Source organism: Acinonyx jubatus, chromosome B1 (assembly GCF_027475565.1).
Source record: "Acinonyx jubatus isolate Ajub_Pintada_27869175 chromosome B1, VMU_Ajub_asm_v1.0, whole genome shotgun sequence".
Classification (NCBI taxonomy): Eukaryota; Metazoa; Chordata; class Mammalia; order Carnivora; family Felidae; genus Acinonyx; species Acinonyx jubatus.
In genome coordinates, this window is record NC_069382.1 from 114,773,256 (window position 1) to 114,799,760 (window position 26,505).

At 35.5% G+C, this 26,505-nt stretch overlaps 1 protein-coding gene across 2 annotated transcripts in view; it reads left to right on the plus strand.

Moving 5' to 3' along the window:
- PPA2 (inorganic pyrophosphatase 2) overlaps window positions 1–26,505 on the plus strand; it is an 89,408-nt gene that overhangs the window by 32,685 nt on the left and 30,218 nt on the right. For both annotated transcript variants that reach the window (XM_027061833.2, XM_015062616.3), the window contains one exon: window positions 10,640–10,766. In XM_027061833.2, coding sequence (XP_026917634.2) covers window positions 10,640–10,766 — 127 coding nt within the window. The remainder of the gene's footprint in view (window positions 1–10,639; window positions 10,767–26,505) is intronic.

Consider the following 26,505-nt stretch of genomic DNA (forward strand, 5'->3'; position numbering starts at 1 on the left):
CTTAATCTTTAGCCTGCTTCAGAATTGTTTCCATCCCCCATTATTTCTGTGAAACTACTCTCACAAAGGTCCCTGCTAACTTTCTTTTAGCCAAATCTAGCAGGCCTGTTTCATAGGTTTTGTCTATCTTGAATTTCCCTTAGCATTTTATACTGTTAACTTTGTCTTTCTTCTTGAAACAGCCTCCTCACTGGACTTTGTGTCATAACATCTTGGTTGTGCTCTAATTCTGTTTTCTTCTTGATTTCTTTTTCAAGCTCCTTAATTCTTAGGTATTGGTTGGCCTGAGGGTCATGCCTTTGTCCAGCTCTTTTCCTTTAATTGGATCTACCTTTATTTTCCTTCCAAGGGAACAGAATCTTTGTTTTTGCCTGGTTTTGTTTTTATCTTTGACCCACATTCCTTCAACATTTAGGACTTTGTTTTTCCTTTGGTAATATTTATTGTTCAAGAAAATTGTAGTTATGTTAATGGAAATGAAATCAAGCATAAACCTTCCCTCACAATCCTGCTGTCCCAATAATTCATTTTGTTTTTTATCTTTTCCATGTTTTCTTCCTCTTGGGATAAACATATAAACATTTTGATTTTGTTAGACATTTTTTCCAGTTTATTTTCTGTTATACAGTTAATAAAGTTAAAGGCTTTCCTGAATATAGCTTTTCCTTTTTTCATTTCTTTTGGGACAACTGGATATGGGGGGCAGGGTTTTTAGACTGGCCTCTCAAAGCTGTCTGCCCTAATCCCTAGAATCTGTGAATATGGTAATATAGCACTCCCTTGATAATATTATTTTATATAGCACAGTTTACTTTCAAGTAGGATTATCCTGGATTTTCCGTGCAGACCCAGTGTAATTAAATGAGCCCTTAAAAGTAAGGAGCTTTCTCTTACTGGTGGGAGAAGAACTCAGAGATTCAAAGTGTGAGAAGTACTGATGTGCCATTGCTGGTTTGAACATGGAGAAGGGGGCACATGAAAAAGAATGCAGTTGCATTCTTCTAGTTGCAGTGAGTGGTCCCTAGTTGACATCCAACAAGTTAATGGGGTCCTCATTTGTACAACTACAAGGAACCAACTTTATGTGGATTCAGTTTTAGAACCTTCAGATCAGAGCTCTGCCTGTGCAGCACCTTGATTTCGTCTTTGTCAGGCAGTAAGCAGAGAATCTAGCCATGTTGTGCTTGGACTTCTAACTCATGAATACTGTGAGATAATAAATTTAAACTGTTTTAAACCTTTAGGTTTGTCGTAATTCATTATACTACAGTAGAAACACAGGATAACAGGCTTTAAGCCGTTTTACTTGCCATGGTTTTCTTGTATTGATTGGGTCCAGCTGAAGTTTTACCTCCTTCAAATTTGGAATCAGCACAGAACTTTTGTGGTAGACCACTGTTATATCCTGCTCATACCAGGCCCTTGAGAAGTTAGCAGTTGACAAGTGTGAGCTGATAAATACAGGTAGAGCCCAGAGAGAAAAAATATTATCTGTAGAAGACTCTTACATTCTAGTTCATGAATGTGTTATATCTTTTGCTCTTTACTTCAAGGAATAAGTGATAGGATCTCCATTTCACTGTTGAGAAACCAAGTCCTAAAACATTATGGGAAGTAATTTGCCAAACACCTTTACGAATGATGGAGAAGGAATTCAGCTTCGTAGTATTTATGACTTAAAAATCCTATGTTTTGAAATCTTTCCATAAGAGCTAGAAAGGTTGATAATAATTCCCATCTGATTCTTCCTAAAAGCTTTGTGGCACACCTACATTGTTTGAGAATCTCAACTCATTTTTCAAGAATGAACTACAAGAACTGCAAGAATTAGTAACAGGCTCTTCTGGAGCCATTGATTTCCTTGGAAGGGTAGACTGATAGCTTTATAATGGAACTGGGAAAATAGGTTTTATCTTACAGCCAGTGCAGTGTATTCCTTTAGTTAATGAGACCTGAAACAATAGTAAATATGAAGTAAGTGTTAATCACCATCTAAAGAATAGGTCTTGGGGCATCTGGGTGGCTCAGTCAGTTAAACATCTGACTCTTGATTTTGGCTCAGGTCCTGATCTCATGGTTTGTGAGTTCAAACCCTGCATCAGGCTCTGCACTGACAGCATGCAGCCTGCTTAGAATTCTCTCTATCCCTCTCTTTCTGTCCCTCCCCACCCATGCTGTTTCTCCCTCTCTCAAAATAAATAAATAAACACTTACAAAAAATGAAGACTAAGTCTATGTTGGTATGGTGCTCCTTTCTTTTGTGTCTGGGTATGCAAAGAGTCCTTAAATCATCTGTAAGGAACATCATAGTGAAAAGCATATTTGAACACCACACTGTAAATGGACAAAAGGGAAGGGAGCAGAGTCCTGGAAGTTGATAATAGAGTTAGAGCCACAGGATACAGAAAATTTTAAGGCTGTTGCAGTTCCTTGAGAGATCATGTATTATTCATTTGGTGTCTAACACTACTGCATAAATTTGTTGAATTGATTTAGAATGAATTGAGTTATGGAGGATTCATAAGAGTTTTACCATTTGTTCTTAAATATCTTATTCTCAGTTTTTGGTTTGATTGACAGTTTCCTTTCTAATCTTTAAAGGTATTATAGCAAGGCAGTGGTTTGTCCAATCCCTTTCTGTTGCTTATGAGATTAGAGAGCATGTATCATTCTGATGAAACTTGATAATCCCAAGACATGTTTCCTGTTTGCTGGTGTAATCAGAAACATCTTAGATCTGCTCTTACATTATATGAAATTTCAAAGTAGATTAATTTTTGTGAATAAAAATAAAACAGTTTACAATGTGCTATCTTTAAATTTTTTTCCTAATCAATCAAGCTTATTTTCTTTCTTTCTTTCTTTCTTTCTTTCTTTCTTTCTTTCTTTCTTTCTTTCTTTCTTTCTTTCTTTCTTTCTCCTTCCTTCCTTCCTTCCTTCCTTCCTTCCTTCCTTCCTTCCTTTCCTTTCTTTCTTTCTTTCTTTCTTTCTTTCTTTCTTTCTTTCTTTCTTTCTTTCTTTCTTTCTTTCTTTCTTTCTTTCTTTCAAGAGAATTTATTGCCAAGTTAGCTAACATACAGTGTATACACTGTGCTCTTGGTTTTGGGGGTAGATTCCTGTGATTCATCATTTATATACAATACCCAGTGCTCATCCCAACGAGTGCCCTTCTCAATGTCCATCACCCATTTTCCCCTTCCCCCTTACACACCCCCCATCAACCCTCAGTTTGTTCTCTGTATTTAAGAGTCATTTATGGTTTGCCTTCCTCTCTGTTTGAAATTATTTTTTCCCCTTCCCTTCCCCCATGGTTTTCTGTTAAGTTTCTCAAATCCCACATAAGAGTGAAAACATATGCTATCTGTCTTTTCTCTGATTGACTTATTTCACTTAACATAATACCCTCCAGTTCCATCCACATTGTTGTGAATGGCAAGATTTCATTCTTTCTCATTGCCGAGTAGTATTCCATTGTATATATAAAACCACATCTTCATTATCCATTCATCAGTCGATGGACATTTGGGCTCTTTCCATAATTTGGCTATTGTTGATAGCGCTGCTATAAACATTTGGGGTACATGTGCCCCTATGAATCAGCATTCCTGTATCCTTTGGGTAAATTCGAAGTAGTGCTGTTACTGGGTCGTAGGGTAATTCTATTTTTTATTTTTTGAGGAACATCCACACTTTTCCAAAGTGGCTGTACCAGTTTCCATTCCCACCAACAATGCAAGAGGGTTCCCATTTCTCCACATCCTCACCAACATCTGTTGTTTCCTGAGTTGTTACTTTTAACCATTCTGACCTGTGTGGGGTGGTATCTCAGTGTGGTTTTGATTTGTATTTCCCTGATGATGAGTGATGTTGAGCATTTTTTCATGTGTCTATTGGCCATCTGGATGTCTTCTTTGGAAAAGCGTCTATTCAGGTCTTCTGCCTATTTCTTTACTAGATTATTGGTTTTTCCGGTGTTGAGTTTGGTAAATTCTTTATAGATTTTGGATACTAACCCTTTATCTGATATGTCATTTGTAAATATCTTTTCCTATTCCATTGGTTACCTTTTAGTTTTGTTGATTGTTTCCTTTGCAGTGCAGAAGCTTTTTATCTTGCTGAGGTCCTAATAGTTTGTTTTGCTTTTATTTCCTTTGCCTTCGGAGACATGTCAAGTAAGAAGTTGCTGCAGGTGAGGTCAAAGAGGTTGTTGCCTTTTTTCTCTTCCAGGATTTTGATGGTTTCCTGTCTCACATTTAGGTCTTTCATCCATTTTGAGTTTGTTTTTGTGTATGGCGTAAGAAAGTGGTTTAGGTTCATTCTTCTGCATGTTGCTGTCCAGCTATCTCAGCACCATTTACTAAAGAGACTGTCTTTTTTCCATTGGATGCTCTTTCCTACTTTGTCGAACATTAGTTATCCATACATTTATGGGTCCAATTCTGGGTTCTCTATTCTATTACGTTGCTCTATGTGTCTGTCTTGATACCACACTGTCTTGATGATTACAGCTTTGTAGTAGAGGCTAAAGTCTTGGATTGTGATGCCTCCAGCTTTGGTTTTGTTTTTCAACATTACTTTAGCTATTCATGTGGTCTTTTTGGTTCCATACAAATTTTAGGATTGTTTGTTTTAACTCTGAGAAGAATGCTGGTGCTATTCTGATTGGGATTGCATTGAATGTATAGATTGCTTTGGGTGGTATCGATATTTTAACAGTATTTGTTATTCTAGTCCATGAGCATGGAATGCTTTTCCATTTCTTTGTGTCATCTTCAATTTCTTCACTAAGCTGTCTATAGTTTTCAGCGTGCAGATCTTTTATCTCTTTGGTTAGGTTTATTCCTAAGTATTTTATGGTTCTTTGTGCAATTGTATATGTGACTTTGCTGAATTCAGGTATCCGTTCTAGCAGTTTTTGGTGGAGCCTTTTGGGTTTTCCATATAGGGTATTATGTCATCTATGAAAAGTGAAAGTTTGACTTCTTTGCCAGTTTGGATGCCTTTTATTTCATTTTGTTGTCTGATTGCTGATGCTAGAACTTCCAACACTATGTTAAACAACAGTGGTGAGAGTGGATATCCCTGTTGTGTTCCTGATCTCAGAGGGAAAGCTCTCAGTTTTTCCCCATTGAGGATGATATTCGCTGTGGGCCTTTTCATATATGGCTTTTATGGTAGTAAGGTATGTTCCTTCTATCTCAAATTTCTTGAGCGTTTTATTAAGAAAGGATGCTGTATTTTGTCAAATGCTTTTCTGCATCTGTTGACAGGATCATATGGTTCTTATCCTTTCTTCTGTTAATGTGATGTATCACATTGATTGATTTGTGAATATTGAACCAGCCATGCAGCCCAGGAATGAATCCCACTTGATCATAGTGAATAATTCTTTTAATATAGTGTTGAATTTGATTTTCTAGTATCTTGTTGAGAATTTTCATATTCATGTTCATCAGAGATATTGGCCTGTAATTCTCCTTTTTAGTGGGGTCTTTGTGCAGTTTGGGAATCAGGGTAATGCTGGCTTCGTAGAATGAGTCTGGAAGTGTTCCTTCTGTTTCTATTTTTGGAACAGCTTGCGAGAACTTAACTCTGCTTTAAATGTCTGGTAGAATTCCCCTGGAAAGCCATCTGGTGCAGGACCCTTATTTTGTTGGGAAATTTTTGATAATGGATTCGATTTCTTCACCGGTTATGGGTCTGTTCAAGTTTTCTGTTTCTTCCCATTTAAGTTGTGGTAGTGTGTGGGTATCTAGGAGTTTGTCCATTTCTTCCAGATTGTCCAGTTTGTTGGCATATAATTTTTCATAGTATTCTCTAATAATTGTTTGTTTTTCTGTGGTATTGGTTGTGATCTCTCCTCTTTCATTTGTGAGTTTATCTATTTGGGTCCTCTCTCTTTTCTTTTTGAGAAGTCTGGCCAGGGGTTTATCAGTTTTGTTTATTCTTTCAGAAAACCAGCTTTTAGATTCATTGATGTGTTGTACTGTTTTTTTGGATTCTGTGTTGTTTATTTCTGCTCTAATCATTATTTCTCTTCTTCTGCTGGCTTTGGGGTTTCTTTGCTGCTCTGTTTCTAGTTCCTTTAGGTGTGAGGTTAGATTCTGTATTGGGGATTTTTCTTGCTTCTTGAGATGGGCCTGGATTGCGATGTATTTTCCTCTTAGGACCTCTTTTGCTGCATCCCAAAGGGTTTGGACTGTTGTGTTTTCATTTTCATTTGCTTCCATATATTTTTTAAGTTCTTCTTAAATTCCTGGTTGACCCATTCATTATTTAGTAGGATGCTCTTTAACCTCTGTGTATTTGGAGGCTTTCCAAATTTTGTGTTTTGTTGATTTCAAGTTTCATAGCATTGTGATTGGAAAATATGCATAGTATGATCTCAGTCCTTTTATATTTGTTGAGGGCTGTTCTGTGACCCAGTATGTGATCTGTTTTGGAGAATGTTCCATGTGCACTTGAGAAGAATGTGTATTCTGCTGCTTTTGGATGAAAAGATCTGAATATATCTGCTAAGTCTATCTGTTCCAGTGTGTCATTCAGAGCCATTGTTTTTTAACATTTTCTGCCTGGATGATCTATCCATTGACGTAAATAGAGCAAATATAGTAAATAGTCCCCAATAATCACAGTATTGTTATCTGTAAATTTATTTATGTTTGTGATTAGTGGATTCATATATTTGGGTGCTTTCACATTGGGGGCATAAACATTTATAATTGATCCTCTTCTTTATGGATAGACACCTTAATTATGACATAATATAATTATATATTTAATATATAATTAAATATAATTAATATAATTCTTCATCTCTTGTTACAGTCTTTGTTTTGAAATCTAGTTTGTCTAACATAAGTATGGCTTCTCTGGCTTTCTTTTGACATCCCGTAACATGATAGATGGTTTTCCATCCCTTCACTTTCAATCTGCAGGTGTCCTCAGGTCTAAAATGAGTCTTTTATAGGCAGCATATAGATGGATCTTGGTTTTTTATCCATTCTGATACCCTATGTCTTTTGATTTAGTATTTAGTCCATTTACATTCAGAGTGATTATTGAAAGATACGGATTTAGTGTCATTATTCTATTTGTAGGTTTCATGCTTGTGATTATGTTTCTGCTGCTTTGTAGTCTTTGTTGCTTTGCTGCTTTCCACTTGCAGAGCACCCCTTCGGATCACTTTCAGGGCTGGCTTAGTGGTCATGAACTCCTTTAGTTTTTGTTTGTATGGGAAAGCCTTTATCTCTCCTTCTATTCTGAATGACAGCCTTGCTTGATAAAGGATTCTTTTTTTAAACATTTTTAAAAATGTTTTTATTTATTTTTGAGGGAGAATGAGACAGTGTGTGAGTGGGGAAGAGCAGAAAGAGAGAGAGGGAGACACAGAGTCCGAAGCAAGCTCCAGGCTCTGAGCTGTCAGCACAGAGCCTGATGCGGGGCTTGAACCATGAGCTGTGACATCATGACCTAAGCTGAGGTCAGATGCTTAACCGAGTGAGCCACCCAGGCGCCCCTGGATGAAGGATTCTTGGCTGCATATTTTTCCTGTTCAGCTCATTGAACATTCCCTGCCTTTCCTTTCTGGCCTGTCAAGTTTCATTGGACAGATCTGCTACTACCCTTATGTGTCTACGCTTGTAGGTTAAGGCCCATTTGTCCTTAACTGCTTTCAGAATTCTCTCTTTATCCTTGTTTTGCCAGTTTCACTATGATATGTCATGGTGTTGACCTGTTTTTATTGTTTTTAAAGGGAGTTCTCTGTGCCTCCTAGACTTGGATGCCTGTTTCCTTCCCCAGATTAGGGAAGTTCTCAGCTATAATTTGTTCATTTTTGTTTTTTTTATTTTTTAACGTTTATTTATTTTTGAGACAGAGACAGACAGAGCATGAACGGGGGAGGGGCAGAGAGAGAGGGAGACACAGAATCTGAAGCAGGCTCCGGGCTCTGAGCCATCAGCCCAGAGCCCAACGCAGGGCTCGAACTCACGGACCGCGAGATCATGACCTGAGTTAAAGTCAGACGCTTAACCGACCGAGCAACCCAGGCGCCCCATCAGCTATAATTTGTTCAAATAAACCTTCTGTCCCTTTCTCTTTCTTCTTCTTCTTCTTCTGGAACTCCTGTAATATGGGTATTATTTCATTGCATTGAATCTCTTAGGTCTCTAATTCTCTTCTCGTGGTCTAGTAATTTCCTTCCTTTCCTTTTGTCAGCTTCCCCATTTTCCATAATTTTATCTTCTATTTCACCTATTCTTTCCTCTGCTTGTCCCATCCTTGCTGTCCCTGTGTCTAGTTTATTTCGCACCTCATTTACAGCATTTCTTAATTAATCGTGACTATTTCTTAGGTCCTTGATCCCTGCAGCAATAGATTCTCTGCTGTCTCTTGTGCTTTTTTCACGCCCAGCTATTAGTTTTATGACTATTATTATAAATTCTTGATCAGATATATTGTATCTGTTTTGAGCAATTCTCTGGCTGTCAGTTCTTCCTGGAATTTCTTTTGATAATTCTTTCATTTTGTCATTTTAGCTAGTTTTCTGTCCTTTACATGTTTTAATAGCTTGTTATGTGTCCTGTACCTGTGAGTACTACTGTATTAAAAAGGGGTCATACACTGTTCAGGGCCTGGCAGTTCAGAAGGGGTTTTTGGAGTGTGTTACGTGCACTCTGTTCCTGTGTCTTGGCTGCTTTGTCTCACTCCTTGTAGTGGTGGATTGGATCATCCACCAGGTGTGCTTTGATTGGTTTGTTGAAGTAAACTTCGAAATGAGAAGGATGGGGGGGAAGAGAAACCATATCCCAAACAGAGAGAGATGATAGGAGTGGAGAAAAAAACCAGGCAGAGAATCAAAGAAACTATAGAGTTTAATCCACAAAGAGAAAGAGGAAAATAAAGAAGAAGGAGATACAGAAAAGGTGTAAAAAGAACAGAGTAAAAATGCCTGATTAAACAAACAACCAGAACAGAGAAAAAAAGAAAAAGAATATATATATATAATTAAGAATTGACCAAAAATCAAATCAGAAACTATAAGGCTCTGTCCCACCAAGCTGTCTCCGTATACCCCTGGACATGCCTCTGTCAGTTTGTAGCCTGGATTCCTGGAATTCCAAGTATTCTGACCTCAGTACTACTGCCTTTGAGGGATGAGGGAAATTCTCGTATCCCTACTCCTCCACCATCTTGACTCCTCCCCTACAAGGTGCTTTTTAAAACTATATGATTCCTCGGAATTCCCCCTGCCACCAACGGCTTCTGCAGGGTCCTCTGTTGGCACCATTGACATTTTGGATGGATAATTCTGTTACAGTGGACTGTCCTGTTCAGTATCCCTGGCTTCTTCCCATTAGATGCTAGTAATACCTCCCTGTTTTTGACAACGAAAATTGTCTCCAGACAATGTCAGATAGTCTCGAGAGGGCAAAATTACCTCTGGTTGAGAATCAATAATCTAATTTATAACTGAGCTAACCAGTGTGGCCAGCCTTACACTAGTAATTATGTGATAACTTCAAATTTGAACATTTTTGTTTTATAAAGATCTCCTGGCATGAGGTGTGTAAGTCCCCCCAGCAAGATCGGAAACCTTTGAGAACAGGGATTTTGTTAGATACATAGTGTTTAACATAGTGATGGGTACTTAATAGAGCTTAGACATATGAGAGTCTGGTTAATATAATTGTGCATATTGCCTTACAAGTGAGATTTCAGTTTACTTTATAAAATCGTGCTAATCTGTTGTGTGTAATTAGGTTGTAACTAATTATAAATTCCTGTAGATTTATATTAAGATTTTAGATTCATTTTGCAAATGTTCTGAAAGGACTTATTTGACTTTATGGTTTCAGATCTGGGTTTTTTTCCTTCTCAAATTTCAAAACACAAAAGTGACTTTCTTTTGCGTACCTTGCTTTCCAAATGTAAAGCTGCATTTTGAATCATGAAGGAATTTGTTCTGAAGCATGTGTTCAAATTTTAGCTTGCAGTGAAATTCTGTAGGGCCAACAGGATATAGGAAGGATGCATGCATATAAACTTGGCATTGGCAACTTTGAAGGAACCACTGAAATAACTTTCTTTAATGCATGGAACATCTGCTTCAACATCATGCAATTTCTTGGTTTCCTTTAAAATCTTGTTAAGGCATTTTATGAAACCTGTTTTATCTGTATTTTTAACATATTAATTCTTCCAGTGTCATTCATTGTCTTAAGGCTGTATTCTAATATGTTAAAAATTTACTTTTCACTTGTAACTGATAAATGTGGTTTGCAAAACAGCATTTTAAGAGGATTCTCAGCTCTCTATTTTATCCCCAAGCAGCAAAATCCAGGTTTATACTATGTAATGATATGCATGGGTTTATTTTCTATTTAGTAGGAGTTTCTAGGCCTACTACATTAAATTTCAAGATCTATAAATAACTTTAGTTTCTAAAAAGGAATCAAGATACTTAATTTTAAAAGGGATATAATAGGCTTTATAGACTATTTTTACATTATCTTTAATTATTAAAGCTTTATTAAATTTCATTCTGTAATGCTTTTAACCTTTCACATGTATTTTCTGATAGATGAGTAAATTTCTCCAGAGCCTTGAAAATGCTGAATTTCTTTTCTCTTTAAAGGTTCTTTCTTGTGGAGAGGTTATTCGTGTGAAGATCCTTGGAATTTTGGCTCTTATTGACCAGGGTGAAACAGACTGGAAAATAATTGCTATCAATGTGAATGACCCTGAAGCCTCAAAGTTTCATGGTAAGTCTGTAACTTTCCAGAAACAGAAGTAAATCAGTATGTCATTCGAATTCTTAGCATCTAAAGGGGGGCTCATGTAAAACAGAATATGTATATTTGATTTTTTTATTCTCTTCATCCACAGATTGTAAAGGAGAATCTATTATGATTGTATCTGAGTTGTGTCATATTGCTAGGAAGAACAAGAAAGAGAAAAGGCTAGAAGGACAGGTGGTACCTCAGACTAAGAAAATACAGTCTGTAGGTTCCCTCCCTGCTTCCTTCCTTTTTTTTGCTTAAATTTCTCTTGTTCATCTGAGTAAGTAGAAAACTAAGGAAGGCATGTTCATCAAGGACGTACGCTGTTTCTGTATCTAGTTTTTGTCCTGTGTTGCGAAAATGGAGGGAAAGATAACTGTCCTTTGACAAAATTTTGATGTCCTAGAAATTTAAGTTCTAGAAATAGCTTGGTATGATAAAGAGTGGACTTTCTTTGGAGTCACACACACCTCAGTTTGAGTTCTGGCTGTGCTACTTTCTGAGTGATTTTGGGTAGATCATCTAACATTTGTGAATTTCAGTTTGGTCACCCATTAAGGGAGATAATTATATCTACTTGTGAGCTTGTCCACAGTAAGAGATGATTCACTTAAAGCATCTGGCTGTCATAGCAAGTGTTGAATATATGGCCACTGTTATTATTCTCTATTTTCCCCCCTATTTTTCTAGCCTTTTTTCTTTCAGTTTCATTCTTTTCGCGTTCCTGGTTTCTTCTAGGCCTCAGTTAGAAAATATGCCATTTCTGAATGGATGGGAACTCATTAACACTTAAGTGTTAACCTCTCTTATGTGCATTTAAAACCTTTTCTTGCACATGGAACAGCAAGAGATTTTATGCCATTCTTGAGTGTAATTGAGAAAGGAAAGGATCTGATAAGGTGAAGTACAAATAACTTCAGGGGCAAAACTAAAACATAAAACCACAATTAAAATATGAGGCTTTAGTTCATAACCGTATATATTTCTTGTCTGTCTTTTATTTTATCCTGGGTTTCTTTAGTATATTTCTCATATATATGTATGTAAGAGAAGCAAAATACACTGTTAAACATTCTTTAATGCATTAACTGCTCCTCAAATGAGAACTGATAAAATAATGGTGCAACAGCCAGTCAAAACAAATCACGTAACTAACTGATTGGTGATATGACACACTGAAGTTATGAAACTCTGCTAAGGGATGCCCCCTCTACACTGGAGAGGCTGAGTGCCTGAATGAAACTATGTGTTAGGTGGAATAAACTATTCTTTAGCCCAGTTCTGTTCCAGATGTGATTTAACTTTGTGAACTCTCATCATACGCCAAGCACTCGTACCTGTTCTAGTACATATTATTATTCTTAATTTAAAAGGTGCTCTAAGGATTTAAATAATTGGCTCAAGTTTGCACATCCATTACATAGTAGAACTATGATTTGAACTCATTTCTGTCTGATTATAAAGTCCACTGTCTATCTATAATATTGTACTAAGCAGTTAATACTTGATTGTAGTAATTCGTGGTTTTTGTAACTAGCAGTATTATTGAAACAAGATTACATAAGGCTAATAACTACCTCATGTTTCTCTTGAGTTTGCTAAGGGTTAGAATGAAAAGTTCTCTTTCTTTACTTTAATTCTATTTGTTTCCTGAATGGAGATGACTTTGCACTTTGGCATCTTCTAAATTCTTTTTGTGTATGTTTGTACAAAAAGACACACCGGAAGGAATACTGAAGCTTATTTAGGTTGAGGTGACATCAGACCAGAATAATTACAAGAACTTGTTGAGTACTATTGACATATTTTGCTCTGAAATGATGTGCTGACATTGTGTTTTGTATTTATTTCCTGAATGAGTAAGGAATATGGGGGGAAATGGATATTATTTACTTTAAGGATATTTGCCTATTGTTCACTCTGGGTAGTAATCATATATGTAGATTTTGTAGAGTAAGTTATTCTATAGTTTTAAGAGTTTGAAATGTTTTATTCTTAATTCCTTTTGCCTTCACCTTATTGTGATATATTCTACATATCTGTATTGAATTTTTTCTCTCTTCTTTTTATAATGACCCAAGAAAAAAATAGATACAGGCACAAAGGCTGAAGAAATCATAGTAGAAATTTTTTAAATCATAAATCATGGAATACTAGATGACTCTATGTGGCAGAGTCATAATGATTATTAATTATTTTTAATTTAAGCTCAAGTTTTTATTTATACTTGTTGTATCTCTCAAACATGATCCAGCTGTTCTCTCAACTATTTCAGACAAAAGGCAGATTTTGTTGTCCTGCTGCTTGAGCAAATGTTAACTGACAGAAATCATTCTTTTTTTTTTTTTAAAGTTTTATTTATTTATTAGAGAGAAAGAGAAGTGGGGGGAAGGGACATAGAGAATCCCAAGTAGGCTCCACATGGTCAGCATGGAGCCCAATGTGGTGCTTGAACCCACGAACTAGAGATCATGACCTGATCCAAAACCAAGAGTTGGATGCTGAACCAACTGAGCCACTCAGGTGCCCCTGACAGAAGTCATTCTTAATTTTACTTTTTTTTCTTCATTATTTAGCCTGGTGTGTTGTTTGTGTTTTCATTACCACCTACTAAAGTGGGGCATTAGAGGGGATGAGAACTGAGAGATGCTCCGTAATTGCAGGGGTGGAAAGCTTCCTAAATTTGTGAAGAAATTAAAAAAAAAAAAAAAAAGTTCATATGATTTGATTATGATATTTAATAGTCTTCTATTATAATAATTTATCTTCTCAAGGTACCTACCGTGTAGTTCAGTAAGAGCCTAAGTATTGTAAGCATGTGGCTTAATTTATATGTCCCAGATTAAAAATTGACCTTTGGCAGGAGAGAGGAGACCTTACAAACAAATAAAGGAATCAATTTCTTGATTTCTAGATTAGATGAAATACCTATTATAACAACTTGTGATTTTATTGCAGTAAGATAAAAATGTATATTTGGACCCATCTGATTAAATAAATATTAGCTAACAGATAATCAAGTTTGTTGCTGTTCTCTCTCTACATCTTTGAAAATTAACAATATTTAATCATAAATTAAGCAACATTTAAACATTTTATTATGTGTCCATTCCACATCTAACCTTCCAGAATCACAAACACAGTGTTTTGGATGGCATTTTTAATTATAAAAATAATCATATGCTTGGAAATAAAAACTCAGAAGTGTAAAAATACAAAATAAAAAGTACAATTCTCCTTCCCACTTCTCACAGTCTGACTTCTCCAGTCTGTATCTTCTTCCTTGTATGTTTTTAGTTCCCCTGCACAGTTGCTTCTCTACTCAAGCGTTGTATTTCTTAATTTATGTCTTTCCTTTTGACTCAAGTTGCTGCTCCAAAAACTTAGGAATTTAATTTCTTATACATTTTTAAATTATGTTACTGTATTTCTTCTTCGATTATGTTAATAGCTCTAATTATTATACTTTGGGCATTATTTATCACTTCATTACTTTTGAACAATAAATTGTGGTTGCCCAGTACAAAACCAGGGCATGGAGGTTTCTGCACTACTTCTCTGTCCTTTTCAGACCAGTTTCTCTGACCTGTACAGTAGCTCCACAGTGGCTAATTTTATCATATTTAAATTCTGTTCTTTAACTGTTTTTCATATTTTGTCTCTTGAGTCTGAAAATTGAAAAATAACAAATAACATTTATAGTGTTTATGTGAATAATACTATTATTCACCTCCTTTATCATATTAATTATGGACACAAGAGAATAGCTTGCTGCACAGCGATCATCACGGGGTTTCTTTTCATTGCCCTGGGTTAATAGTTCTGTTTTTCTTAGATTCTTTCATGTCCTCTTTTTCATTTTCATTGTTGGCTGGTGTACATTTTCCAAAAATTTTTACATGACGTGGTTGGGAGATTGATTCTGAGTCCATACATGTCAGAAATGTCTTTTTCGCGGTCACTTTCTACTTAAATAGCTTTAAAATACCTAATGCAATAACTTAAAAAAATTACTGTGTATAATTTGGGATTTTATCACAAAGGAGTGATTTTATAACAGTGTAAATATTTGTTGTCTTTACTTCTTGGAATTTTTATTAGATCAATAGGAAGAAAGGTTAAAATCATGTAGGGGAAGGGATAGCTATCTATAATTTTTTTTTAATTCGGTAGTTTTCTGAGGATGTGTGTAATACAGAAATTTATAAAGAAATTTTTGTTCATTTTCATTGTTGTTTAGACATTTAAAAAATAAATCCCTCATTAATTTCCACTATCTTAAGAAAAAACAAGCTGTTTTTTGACATGATCAGTACCTATGTTTTCTTTTTTGAAAAAAAGAAGTCTGTTTTAATTTACTGACAGTATGTCCTTCTTTATTTCCATACATATTTTTAAAATTTTTTGGAGAATTATTACAATTCTACAAGGAAGTTTTAGGGTTGTTGTATTATGAAATCACTTCTTTGATCCAGATGAACATATGTGCAGACTGTGGTAGGCTGTAATGACCTGTTCTAATATTTGTAGTTTTTAACTTTGACATGGCTGAACCAAAACTAGCCATTGCATCAGAGAACGTATTTCAGTTAGAAACTGTGATTGCTGGCTGTATTTCTGTAATTTTAATCTTATTATTTAAATCTTCCAGGTTTTTCTTCTGAAGCAGAAATAGCCATGGTAAAACTCCAAAAAGAAAAGTCTAAATAACATTTAAAAACAAATTTCTTGTGTTTCCTGGTAGAAAATCAGTCACTTTGGCTGGCTCATTAACACCTGGAGAGCACTAAGACCTTTTAATACCCTGTAATTAGGTTCCAGGCTCTAATGCTCTTAATATGGTACCTTAATGGCCTGAAAGAGTTAATAAGACTCCCAGGGCTCCTAAATTGTTACTAGAGAATGCCTTTGGCCATTAGGGATAATAGTGCTTGGTTATGAAATAACCAAGTTCAGAGCTTTTTAAGAAAATTGAAATGCGAGGGCATGTGTAATTTCTCCTTGGGTTAAATTAACCACCTTCTATAATGTAGAGCTTCACATACTCACCAGACAGATGTTTGAACCTCTTCAGAATGCCAGTGATGCCTGAGGACCTTATGTCAGGTGAAGTAACCTCATAGGAGGTAATTTAGGCCTACAAGCTACTTCAACTTGCAGACTGTTAAAGATTTTTTTTGTTTGATCTTTAAATAAATGAAAACAATTGTCTGTTCTATTGCTTGTGCAGTGATTTTGCAGTTTTTAAAAACAAAAAATTAGAAAACAAAAATTGAAATCAGAACAATTATATTGGTTTAGATACATTTTGGGATGAATAAATTACATGAGTAAAAAGGGAATTATTGAAAAATGAAGACTTTTGGGGACCTTTTCAAAGGCCAGCACTGTACTGATCTTAGAAGTATCAGAATTTATCTGTATTTCATATATGTAGAATTTCAGCTTACTTTTAGAGAAATTTTTTTTTTTAATTTTTTTTTCAACGTTTATTTATTTTTGGGACAGAGAGGGACAGAGAGAGACAGAGCATGAATGGGGGAGGGGTAGAGAGAGAGGGAGACACAGAATCGGAAACAGGCTCCAGGCTCTGAGCCATCAGCCCAGAGCCTGACGTGGGGCTCGAACTCCCGGACCACGAGATCGTGACCTGGCTGAAGTTGGACGCTTAACCGACTGCGCCACCCAGGCGCCCCTAGAGAGATTTAAAAGTCATGTAAAACTGTATAGTTCTTCAATGTCTTTCAAGGCAGTTATAAACCTGTGAAAACCAACTCTCTTTGGCTCAAATTTTCATTAGCTGAACGAACACCTAGTGTCCATACAATTATGATCTTAAAAATAAGGAAATTTACATGGTGTTTGATTTCCTTACTTTTTAAAACACAATTTAATACTGTTATTTAGGGAGAAAAAAATAGAGAATAGCATAGAAATCTTAAAGGAAAATATTTGTGTTATCCTTTAGAACCAGCAAGAATAGAGTTCAGTTTGCTTTTCTGTGCATGGACTCGTTGGCCCGGAAGGGGGCTGGTATCTCACCGCTGTCATCCTAAATGCTCTCACATTTCTGTAACAACTACTGCATGTTTAGTAATTATACTGAGTGTTTCTTCTGGAATATCTGTTTAGCTTATTTACATAAGCTCAGGCAAAATGTGATAGTGTCTCCCCTACCTTTTTTTCAGATTAAGGAACTGAGGCACTGGGGCGGGGGGATTCTTGGTTAGTAACTTGTCTAAAGTCATACATGGAGCCACTGGAATCCAGTTGGTCTCCAGAGCCTGTGCTGTTCACTGCATCCCACCACTCCTCTGAAAAATACTGGGGTAGTTGAATATTGAATACCTGTGGCCTTGGACAGTGTTACTTTCTGGGAGTGCTGACCCTTTGCTCTTAAATAATGTAGGCATCAGTGAGTTAATTATGATTAGAGGTCCCAGTAAAAGGATGGTTCTTTTGATCTTCATTCCTTTGATTTCACTAATAGGTACTTCAGTAGGCATGGGTGTGTAGGGATGGGGTGTGGGAAGAGGTAGTTTGAGGAACAGGGACAAATTGAGTAAAATGTACTATAATTAAGAATAGAATTACATCACTGGGAATATTTTGCTTCTTTTTTAAACTTTGACCTCTTCCAGTGTTTTTTAGGTTTCAGTCATACTCTTGTGGTATGGTGAAGGGTAGAGGAGGCCTAAATTCTAAAATCCTCTCTTGTGTTTGTTAGTTAGCTGGCCTTGAGAAAGTCTTATAAGCTCTGGAAGCTTTACTGTCCCCAACTCTAAAGGTGCAGAATTTATCCTCTAATCAGTAAATGATCCCTAGCATTTTTTCCATCTCGTAAATTTTGGTTGTTCTAGGAAATATTTTTTTTTTTTGCTTTAAATGTTTATTTATTTTGAGAGAGAACGAGAGGAAGGAGCAAAGAGAGAGATGGAGAGAGAATTCCAAGCAGGCTCCACACTGTCAGTGCAGAGCCTGATGCGGGGTTTAACCTTACAAATCTGAGATCATGTCGTGTGATCACGTCCTGAGCAGAAACCGAGTCAGACTCTTAACCGACCGAGCCACCCAGGTGCCCCGGAAATATTTTTAATTCATTATTTTCAGCTTTCCTTTAAAGTGGAAAGACCTAAATAAATTGTCTTCAAAGATAGTGCTGAAGGAAACACAGTTTAAATGAAAGGATTACGAAATAGAATACTTGGGGACATGGCACATTTTTAAGTTTTCTAGGGTAGCTCTTAGATGATGGAGCTGGAACTTCATTGGAGGTCTGTCTGTCTGACCCCAAACCTGAGTTTTTAGCCATTCTGTTAAATGCTTCCAGTTAAAATCAGGTTAGAAAAATTATTTGAATTTCTGCTGTGTTTAAGGCACCCGAATGATTTTCACTTTACTGGTCATAAAGTTTCTTGTGAAATGGCAATGAATATTTGTATTTTGGGGGAAGAAAATCTACCAAGGTCTTTTCCAGGAGGTTTTTCTGATACAATACAAATAGACCTCTGTGTAGAATTACCTTGTTTGGTGTTTCTTATTTTGTTGTGTGTTAATTTCCATTATTTTTCATGATATTAATGTATATTTTTAGTACAGGTGTTGGTAAGAGTAGAATTAGTAGAAAAGGGTAATGGAAAAGGAAAGGTCAATAAAATGAGGGTTACTAAGTTCATCAGACTGTACTATGAAGCATGGATGTGCAGACCAGTACGGAAAACAAAATCTTTTAGAGATCTGAGTAAACTGAAAGTATTCAAACTATTAATTCTGAGCTAGAGCCTCTATTTGTGATGCAGAAAATATAATGAGTGTTGTGGAATGGAGTTGTTGTTTCTTGTGAATGCTTGTAAGATATCGTTAAAAACGTTATGTTCTTGCTTCCCACAGATTTTGTTTGAGGCCTGTTGTGCACATATTTAGCTCTGTGAGAGCAGCAGCTATAGTGCTGGAGTGAGAGCTTTGTGCATTATTTCCTTTGGTTAAATCCCATAGAATCGGAAACTCCTTTTTTTTTACCTGTTCCTTTTTCTTTTTGCCGCCTTTGGACAAAATTTCAAGCGTGTGGCCATTTTCTAGTATCTTCTTCCCTTTAAATAATATGAGCAAAGAGATACGGCATTACATTTATGGTACTGGTTTTTATCTAAAAATAAAAACAAAAAATCCACAGCTGATGATATGCTTCCCTCCCTTTGTGTTGTAGCTTGGTGGAAATAATCCAGATAACAACAGCATTTTAATTTTTTTCTACAGATTACTAAGAAGATCTTGTTATATTCTATGTTAGGTTCGTGTCTAAGTTTTTAATACTAATTTTTCCATTACAATAGCGTATTTTAGAGGGAGAAAATATTTATACTTAAAATTCTGGAGTTTTTCAACAACTGCTATTCTGTTTCTTTAGAGTCGTGTGTACATTTCTGTTATGTGTACATATCTATTCTTTGCATAATGCTTTGGAGATTCCTGCATATTGTGTGTAATCAGTATGCTTTGTTTCATTTGATTGCTGAATAGTGTTCCGTTGTATAGATAACACCACAGTTTATTGATGTACTGAATGAAAATTTGGGTTTCCTTCCAGTCGGGCTGATACAAATAAAGTTGCTGTGAACAGTTATATACAAGTTCTTGTGTGAAGATAGGTTTTCATTTCTCTTAGGGATATATCTAGGAATAGGGTTACTGGGTCAGATGATAATTGTATGCTTAATATCATGAGAACCTGTGACACTGTTTACCAAAGTGGCTGTGTCACTTTGCGCTTCCACCGGCAGTTGTAGAAGAGAGCCAGTTGCTCCCAGAACCTCCATCCATTCTTTGTGCTTTTGTTTCATATTGTCTTAAATAATAAAATGTCTTCTAAAGAAATTAAGAGAAGTGGGGCACCTGGGTGGCTCAGTCGGTTAAGTATCCGACTTCAGCTCAGGTCATGATCTCACAGTCCGTGAGTTCGAGTCCCGCATGGGGCTCTGTGCTGACAGCTCAGAGCCTGGAGCCTGCTTGGGATTCTGTGTTTCCCTCTCTCTCTGCTCCTCCCCCGCTCATGCTCTCTTTCTCTCTCTCTCTCTCTCTCTCTGTCAAAAATAAATAAAAACATTAAAAAAAATTTTTTTTTAAGAAATCAGGAGAGGCGTGCGCGCACACACACGTATTCATTTACATTTACCCACATATTTGCCTTATCCATACCCATAGATTTTATTACAGAAAACAGAAACAGAAGATCTGTAGTTGCCATTTGGTGTCCTTTACCTTCAACTTGAATGCTTTAGCATTTTTTTATAGCTTATTATTTTTTAAAAATTTTTAGAGAGAGAGACAGAGGGAGAGAATTTTAAGGAGGCTCTGTGCTGACCCCCAACACGGGGCTCAGTCCCACAACCCTGGGACCATGACCTGAGCCAAAATCAAGAGTCGGGCGCTCAACCAGCTAAGCCACCCAGGCTCCCCGACTTCAGCATTTTTTGTAGTGTAGTTCTGCTGGTGATGAATTCTCTCCATTTCATTGATCCGATATTGTCTTTTCTGACCTGTTTTTTGGAAGTGTAGTTTCACTGGATATAGAATTTTGAGTTGAAGGGATCTTTACAAAGATGTTCCATTTTCTTTTGGTCTCCACTGTTTCTGAAGAGAAGTCAGCAGTTAATGTGTTGTTACCCAGAGTATATGTTGTTTTTCTGAGACTATTTTAAAGATTTTCTCATTTTTGATTTTCAGCAATTTTTCTCTGATATACTAAGTAGTATCCTTTCTTTTATATTTATCCTGCTTAGAATATACTGAACTTTGTAGACCTGTACGTTCATGTTTTTACACATTTGCGTAATTATTTGCCATTATTTTTTTCATCCCATTCTCTCTCACCTTCATTCTGAGACTCCTAATACATATTTTTAACCACTTTTTATTGTCTCACAGTTCACTAAAGCTCTCTTTATGTCTTTTCAGTCTTTATTCCTTATTGTTCTTCAGACAGGATAATTTCTGTTGTTTTATTTTCTACTTCTGTGATTTTTTTTTTTTTTTTGTCATATCCAAATGCTGCTATTAAACCCATCTGACTTTTCACTTACTTCCTCATTTGGTTCTTTTTTTCTGATAGTTTTTTAGGCTTTTTTTTTCTTCCTTAACTGAGATTTCCACATGTTCATCAATCATAACCATAGTTTTTAAAAGTCCTTGAACATATTTGTAACAACTACTTTAAAATCCTCATTTGCATGGGTTGTCTCAGGATTGATTTCTGTTGGCTGTTTTTCCTCTTGATTAGGAGTCTCAGAAATATTCTCGTATGTGCAATAAATCATATGGCCATCTTGCTTTTGCCTAACAGGCATTTTTGTCCCATATTGAGTCTACAGGGTGCTTATCTTGTTTTTGAGTATTTTTGGTTTTCTCTTTTTATGTTCTTTATCTTGGTGTTGGTTAACCTGTATGTTGAAACATGAAATCAGTGCTTATCTTTGACAGAGGTTTCTGTTTTCTGTGAAGAGAAATGCTTCATAAAGTTGGGCATTGTTTTTAATTATTGATAATTTGGTTAATATACTTGAATTGAGTCTCATTTCAGAAATAAAGGAATTTTATTTATGTATTTGCTTCCTTTCTGTTCCAGTTGTTTTTAAAAAGTGGTTATTTAAGTTTAATTTAAACACAATAGAAATGAAAACACTTTATGAGAACTAGAAAGAAAGGTAAATGCATTTGTCATAAGAAATTAATTACAAATGTATTTGAGGCCCCACCTTTACCGTAAGAATAGATGTGTTTATAGAAAACTGTTAGGATTAAGTATGCATGTGTATGTGTGTGCATGTATATCCACATCCCTTTCATGTTATTTTTAGTGCATATTTATATTGTGTATATCTGTGCCTGGCTGCATTGATTTCTCAGTAGAGTCATACACATTAAACATAAAATAACTGTCAGTATTAATGTAAGAATGTTCAGTAATTTTCTAAATTATTAATTCATGTTTATTTATATATTTTTGAGAGATGAAAGCATGTAAGGCCCTAGGTTTGCCTGTGAATATAACTTTGTCTACATTCCATGGAAAAGGTTTTAGGGGATTGGAGGGATGACAATTAATATTTCTTAAGAATGATCCCTTATTTTTATTAAATGATTTTTAATATATTGCTTTATTTAATCCTTACAACAGCTTAGATTTTCTACATTTTATGGAAGAAAATATACAAAATAATGTCCTTTCCCAAGGTGATGCAGTATATGAATTCCAAAACTGGAATTTGAACTTAGTGCTGATTCCAAATGGGATGTTTTTCCTAATTTACCTAATTTCTTCTTATAAATTTTGAGTGTTCTTATTTTCATTGTTCTCTGAATATTCTTAGAGTTTTTATTTTCTTTTGGACCAAAAAGTTTTTTGTTAAATAAATAACAAAAGAGTATATTTTTCTTTTTTTTTTTTTTTCAATATTCTATTTTTAATTATACAAAAAGTTGAAGGGACTGGGTATGGTTGTTTCTTGGAAGGCAGGAGAGTTATTTAAAATGTTTTATTGTTAATCTGTAGATTTATTGTATTTGCTTACCAAGTGTGTTGTCATAATTTTCTCATGCTTAAAATTTCTTGATGTTTTGTTTGTTTTTAATTCACAATCATTTTTTAGGCCCATTAGTGCTTTAATGTATCTCTAGATTAAAAAGATCTCATACATTAGGTATTTCTTTTTCATTCTTGATGGGCGGTATGTATAAAATGAACCTTACCAGTTTGAGTGTTCGCCTCTTTTATATCATTTATTTCTGAAGTCTGGGTAAAATAGAAGTGACTAGAATCTCCCCCTGCTGTAAGAGTGTATCTTTAATTAAAAAAGAACAGGAGAAACTTTAATTCACAAACCACTTTCTTTTTCTTTTTTGCTTAATAGATCACAATTTGTGACATTCTTTTAGGTTTTAAAAACAAATGAATTGGTTTATATGGAGAAGAAACCTAATTACATGGAAGGTATACCACTGTCTCCGATGAAGGAAAAGCTAAGTCACAAAGATTGCTTTTAAAAAATGTAAAGTGTTATTATGATCCTCTAATGTTTACAGAGATGGAATGATAGGCTTTGACTAAGATATTTTTAGATTAATTTCTTTGCTTTTTAAATTCCTAAATCAAAATTAGTCAAGGAAAACTAAATTAAACTGGAGAGTACTAGATTTGGAGAAGCCAAATTGAACTTTACAATTTGTCATTATATTTTATCATTATTCTCTGTTTTTCCTTAAAGCTAATATTTAATAAAGAAATTATAAATTTTCTAGTGAATTTATATAGAACTGTGATTGTTTATAAATTTTAAATCTCCAGTTTTAACATAAAAATTCTCTTAAGTAAACTCCATTTAATCTTTTCTAATTAAATTTTCAAGTTTGGAAACCACTTTGTTATAAAGTAAATAATGGCTGTACACTATTTGTCGGCCATTTGACACCTTTTTATGAAACTTAAAACAAAAACTACAGTGATAAATATTTAGGTGACTGCTTAATTGATTGTACTATAATTTAAATTGTTACTTAATGTTGCCAGCTATTCCTTTTTCATTCTTTGATACTTTAAATTTTATATAGGTCTGATCTTTACTGGGTTTTGTTTTTAACTTTTTTTCTTTGGTAATTCCTTTTAGTTCTGCTTTCTAAAAATATCCAAAATTGACCATTTGTCACCACCTCCATACAGCTACCATTTATCTTGGCCCTCATTGTATTTCATCTACAGAGACTGGATTTCCTGACTCCACTTCTTCCTTTATGATCTTTTCCCTACACAGCAGAAAGAGCAATCTTCCTAATCTGTACTGTTTGGCCCAGAACCCTCTAATGGCTTCTTATCTCAAAGTAAAAGGATGGCCTTTAGAGTCCCTTGTGACTGGCCGGTGGCTGCTTGCTTCTCTAATCTCATCTCCTAACATTCTTTCTTCACTCTGCTCTAAACACAGGGCTTTCTTACTGTCTTCCTTAACCATTTTAAGCACAATCATACCTCAGAATATTGGCACTTCTATCTTCTTCCCAGGACTTCTCCTCTTCTAGATATTTGAATGAGTTGCTCCCACACTTCATCCCAGAATTTACTAAAACTTGGGGTGCCTGGGTGGCTCAGTCGGTTAAGCAACCTTCTCTTGATTTGCGCTCAGGTCATGATCTCACAGTTGTGAGATCGAGCCCTGCATTGGGCTCCACAATGAGCATGGAACCTGGTTGGGATTTTCTCTCCCTCTCTCTCTGCCTCTGTCCCTGCTTGTGTTCTCTCTCTCTCTCTCTCTCAAAATAAGTAAACAAACATTAAAAAAATAACAATTTACTAAAGTTTTATCAGAGGCTGTCCCTGACCTTTCATATCTAAAATCCTCTTTCCTCACTATGCAGAGCAATCTACATGCATAATTGTAGATTTGTATGTTTTTTTCCCCTCATCTTTAACTATTTTTTTACTCAGGCCTAATTTGACAGCAGATATTTTTAGCAAACTGTTTTATTGAATTCTTTCAAAACATTGAAGTCAATTTTATAGAAATAATTTTTTATACTGGTAAAATCATTGCCTTATATAATATTTTATAAATCTCATAATTACAACCACCAATACCGTTGGCATAAGTGCTTTGGGAATAAACATACCTGATGCATGATAAAGCTAAAACTTAACTGGTAGAAGCAAAGTGTGGACTTCTTTCCAGAGTTTTCTGCCAGACTCAACATACAGACCACTATGGACAGCAGTTAAAATATTTTACGGAAGTGGAAAGTCTTTGTCAATCATTCAGGGAGTTGATACGGTAGATCTCAGTTTTTTAAAAGAGCTTGATTTGTAGTTAAAAACAAACTGAAATAAATTGATTGACTATATAATAGAACTCTTTTAGATTATTCTGATTTTATTGTTGGGTTAGTTCATCTTGAAAATACACTGTGGGGCACCTGGGTGGCTCTGTTGGTTAAGTGTTTGACTCTTCTTGATTTTGACTTACGTCACGAACTCAGGTTCCTGACTTCAGGCCTGGTGTAGGGCTTCTCACTATTAGGGATTCTCGCTCTCTGCCCCTCCCCCACTCACGTGCACCTGCGTGCATGTGCTCTCTCGCTCAAATAAATAAATATTAAAAGAAAATGCATTGTATAATTATAGTAGAAACTTCCATAAGAAGTTAATTCCAAGAATGGGTATAAATCATTACTAGAGAATTCCTTTTCTTAATATATATTCTAAAAATATATACCTAATGAAAATGGAATCTGGAAATGGAGAATAGTAATGGTTATACAATATTGTGGATGTACTTAATGCCACTGAATTGTACATTAAACAGCAAGTTTTACCTTATGTATATTTTACCACAATAAAGGAAAACTAAAGGGGCACCTGGGTGGCTCAGTCAGTTGAGCCTCCGACTTTGGCTCAGGTCATGATCTCACGGTTTGTAGGTTGGAGACCTGTATAGGGCTCTGTGCAACAGCTCAGAGCCTGGAGCTCGCTTCCAATTCTGTGTCTCCATCTCTCTCTGTCCTTCCCTCCCCCCTCCCTGCCGTCTCTCTCTCAAAAATAAATAAACATTAAAAAAATTAAAAAAAAAGAAAACTAAAAACTACATCTACACTTTCATTCATTCATTCATTCATTCATTCATTTACTTATTTAATACATTTCAAATTTTTATTTAGATTCTAGTTAACATATATGGTAAAATTGGTTTCAGGAATTGAATTTAGTGATTCATCACTTACATATAACACGAAGTACTCATCACAAGTGTCCCCCTTAATATCCATCACCCAGGGGTGCCTGAGTGGCTCAGTCGGTTAGGCTTCCGACTTCCGCTCAGGTCATGATCTCGTGGTTTGTGCGTTCGAGCCCCGCATCGGGCTCTGTGCTGACAGCTTGGAGCCTGGAGCCTGCTTCAGATTCTGTGTCTCCCTCTCTCTCCGACCCTCTTCTGTTTGCACTTTGTCTCTCAAAAATGAATAAATGTTAAAAAATTTAAAAAAAAATATCCATCACCCATTTAGCCCATCTCCCACTCATCTCCCCTCCAACAGCCCTCAGTTTGTTTTCTGTTGTTAAGTTTCTCAGGGTTTGCTTCCTTTTCTTTTAATATAAATAAAACCAGTGACAATATAGCTGTACAGTATAGAAGAAAATAATTCATGGAAGACTTATATTTATAATACTAATTCTACCATGAATGTGTTGGATAAATTTTGGCAAATCTTATACATTCTCTTAGTTGTAGTTTTCTTATGTTTAATATGAATATACTTACTCTTCTTAGTTTTATAAAGAACAACTGAGTTTTTTATGGATTAAATCAGTTTCTAGATTATAGGTGTAATTTTTCATATTTTCAGAAGAGTAATTGAATTGACTATTGGTATTGATATAAGATTTTTGGCTTGAGGTATTTGCTGTTGATAGATTTTCTGAATGTTGCTTACTTTGATTTGTGTGTGTGTGTGAGAGAGAGAGAGAGAGAATATAGCTTTTATTCCAGGTTCTAATTGAGAATAGAAACATTTCACTTATGTCTGCAGAGTTTTATTGGGCATTATTAAATTGTTGGGGTTTTTGTTATTGGTGTCTTTACCAAGTTCACTTCATAATATCTGAAGAGAAAGCCGCCTAAGCCAGGATAGATACTGGCTTCTCCTTAAGCTTTTCCTTTAAAGTGAGTGAGTTAAAAACATTTACCTT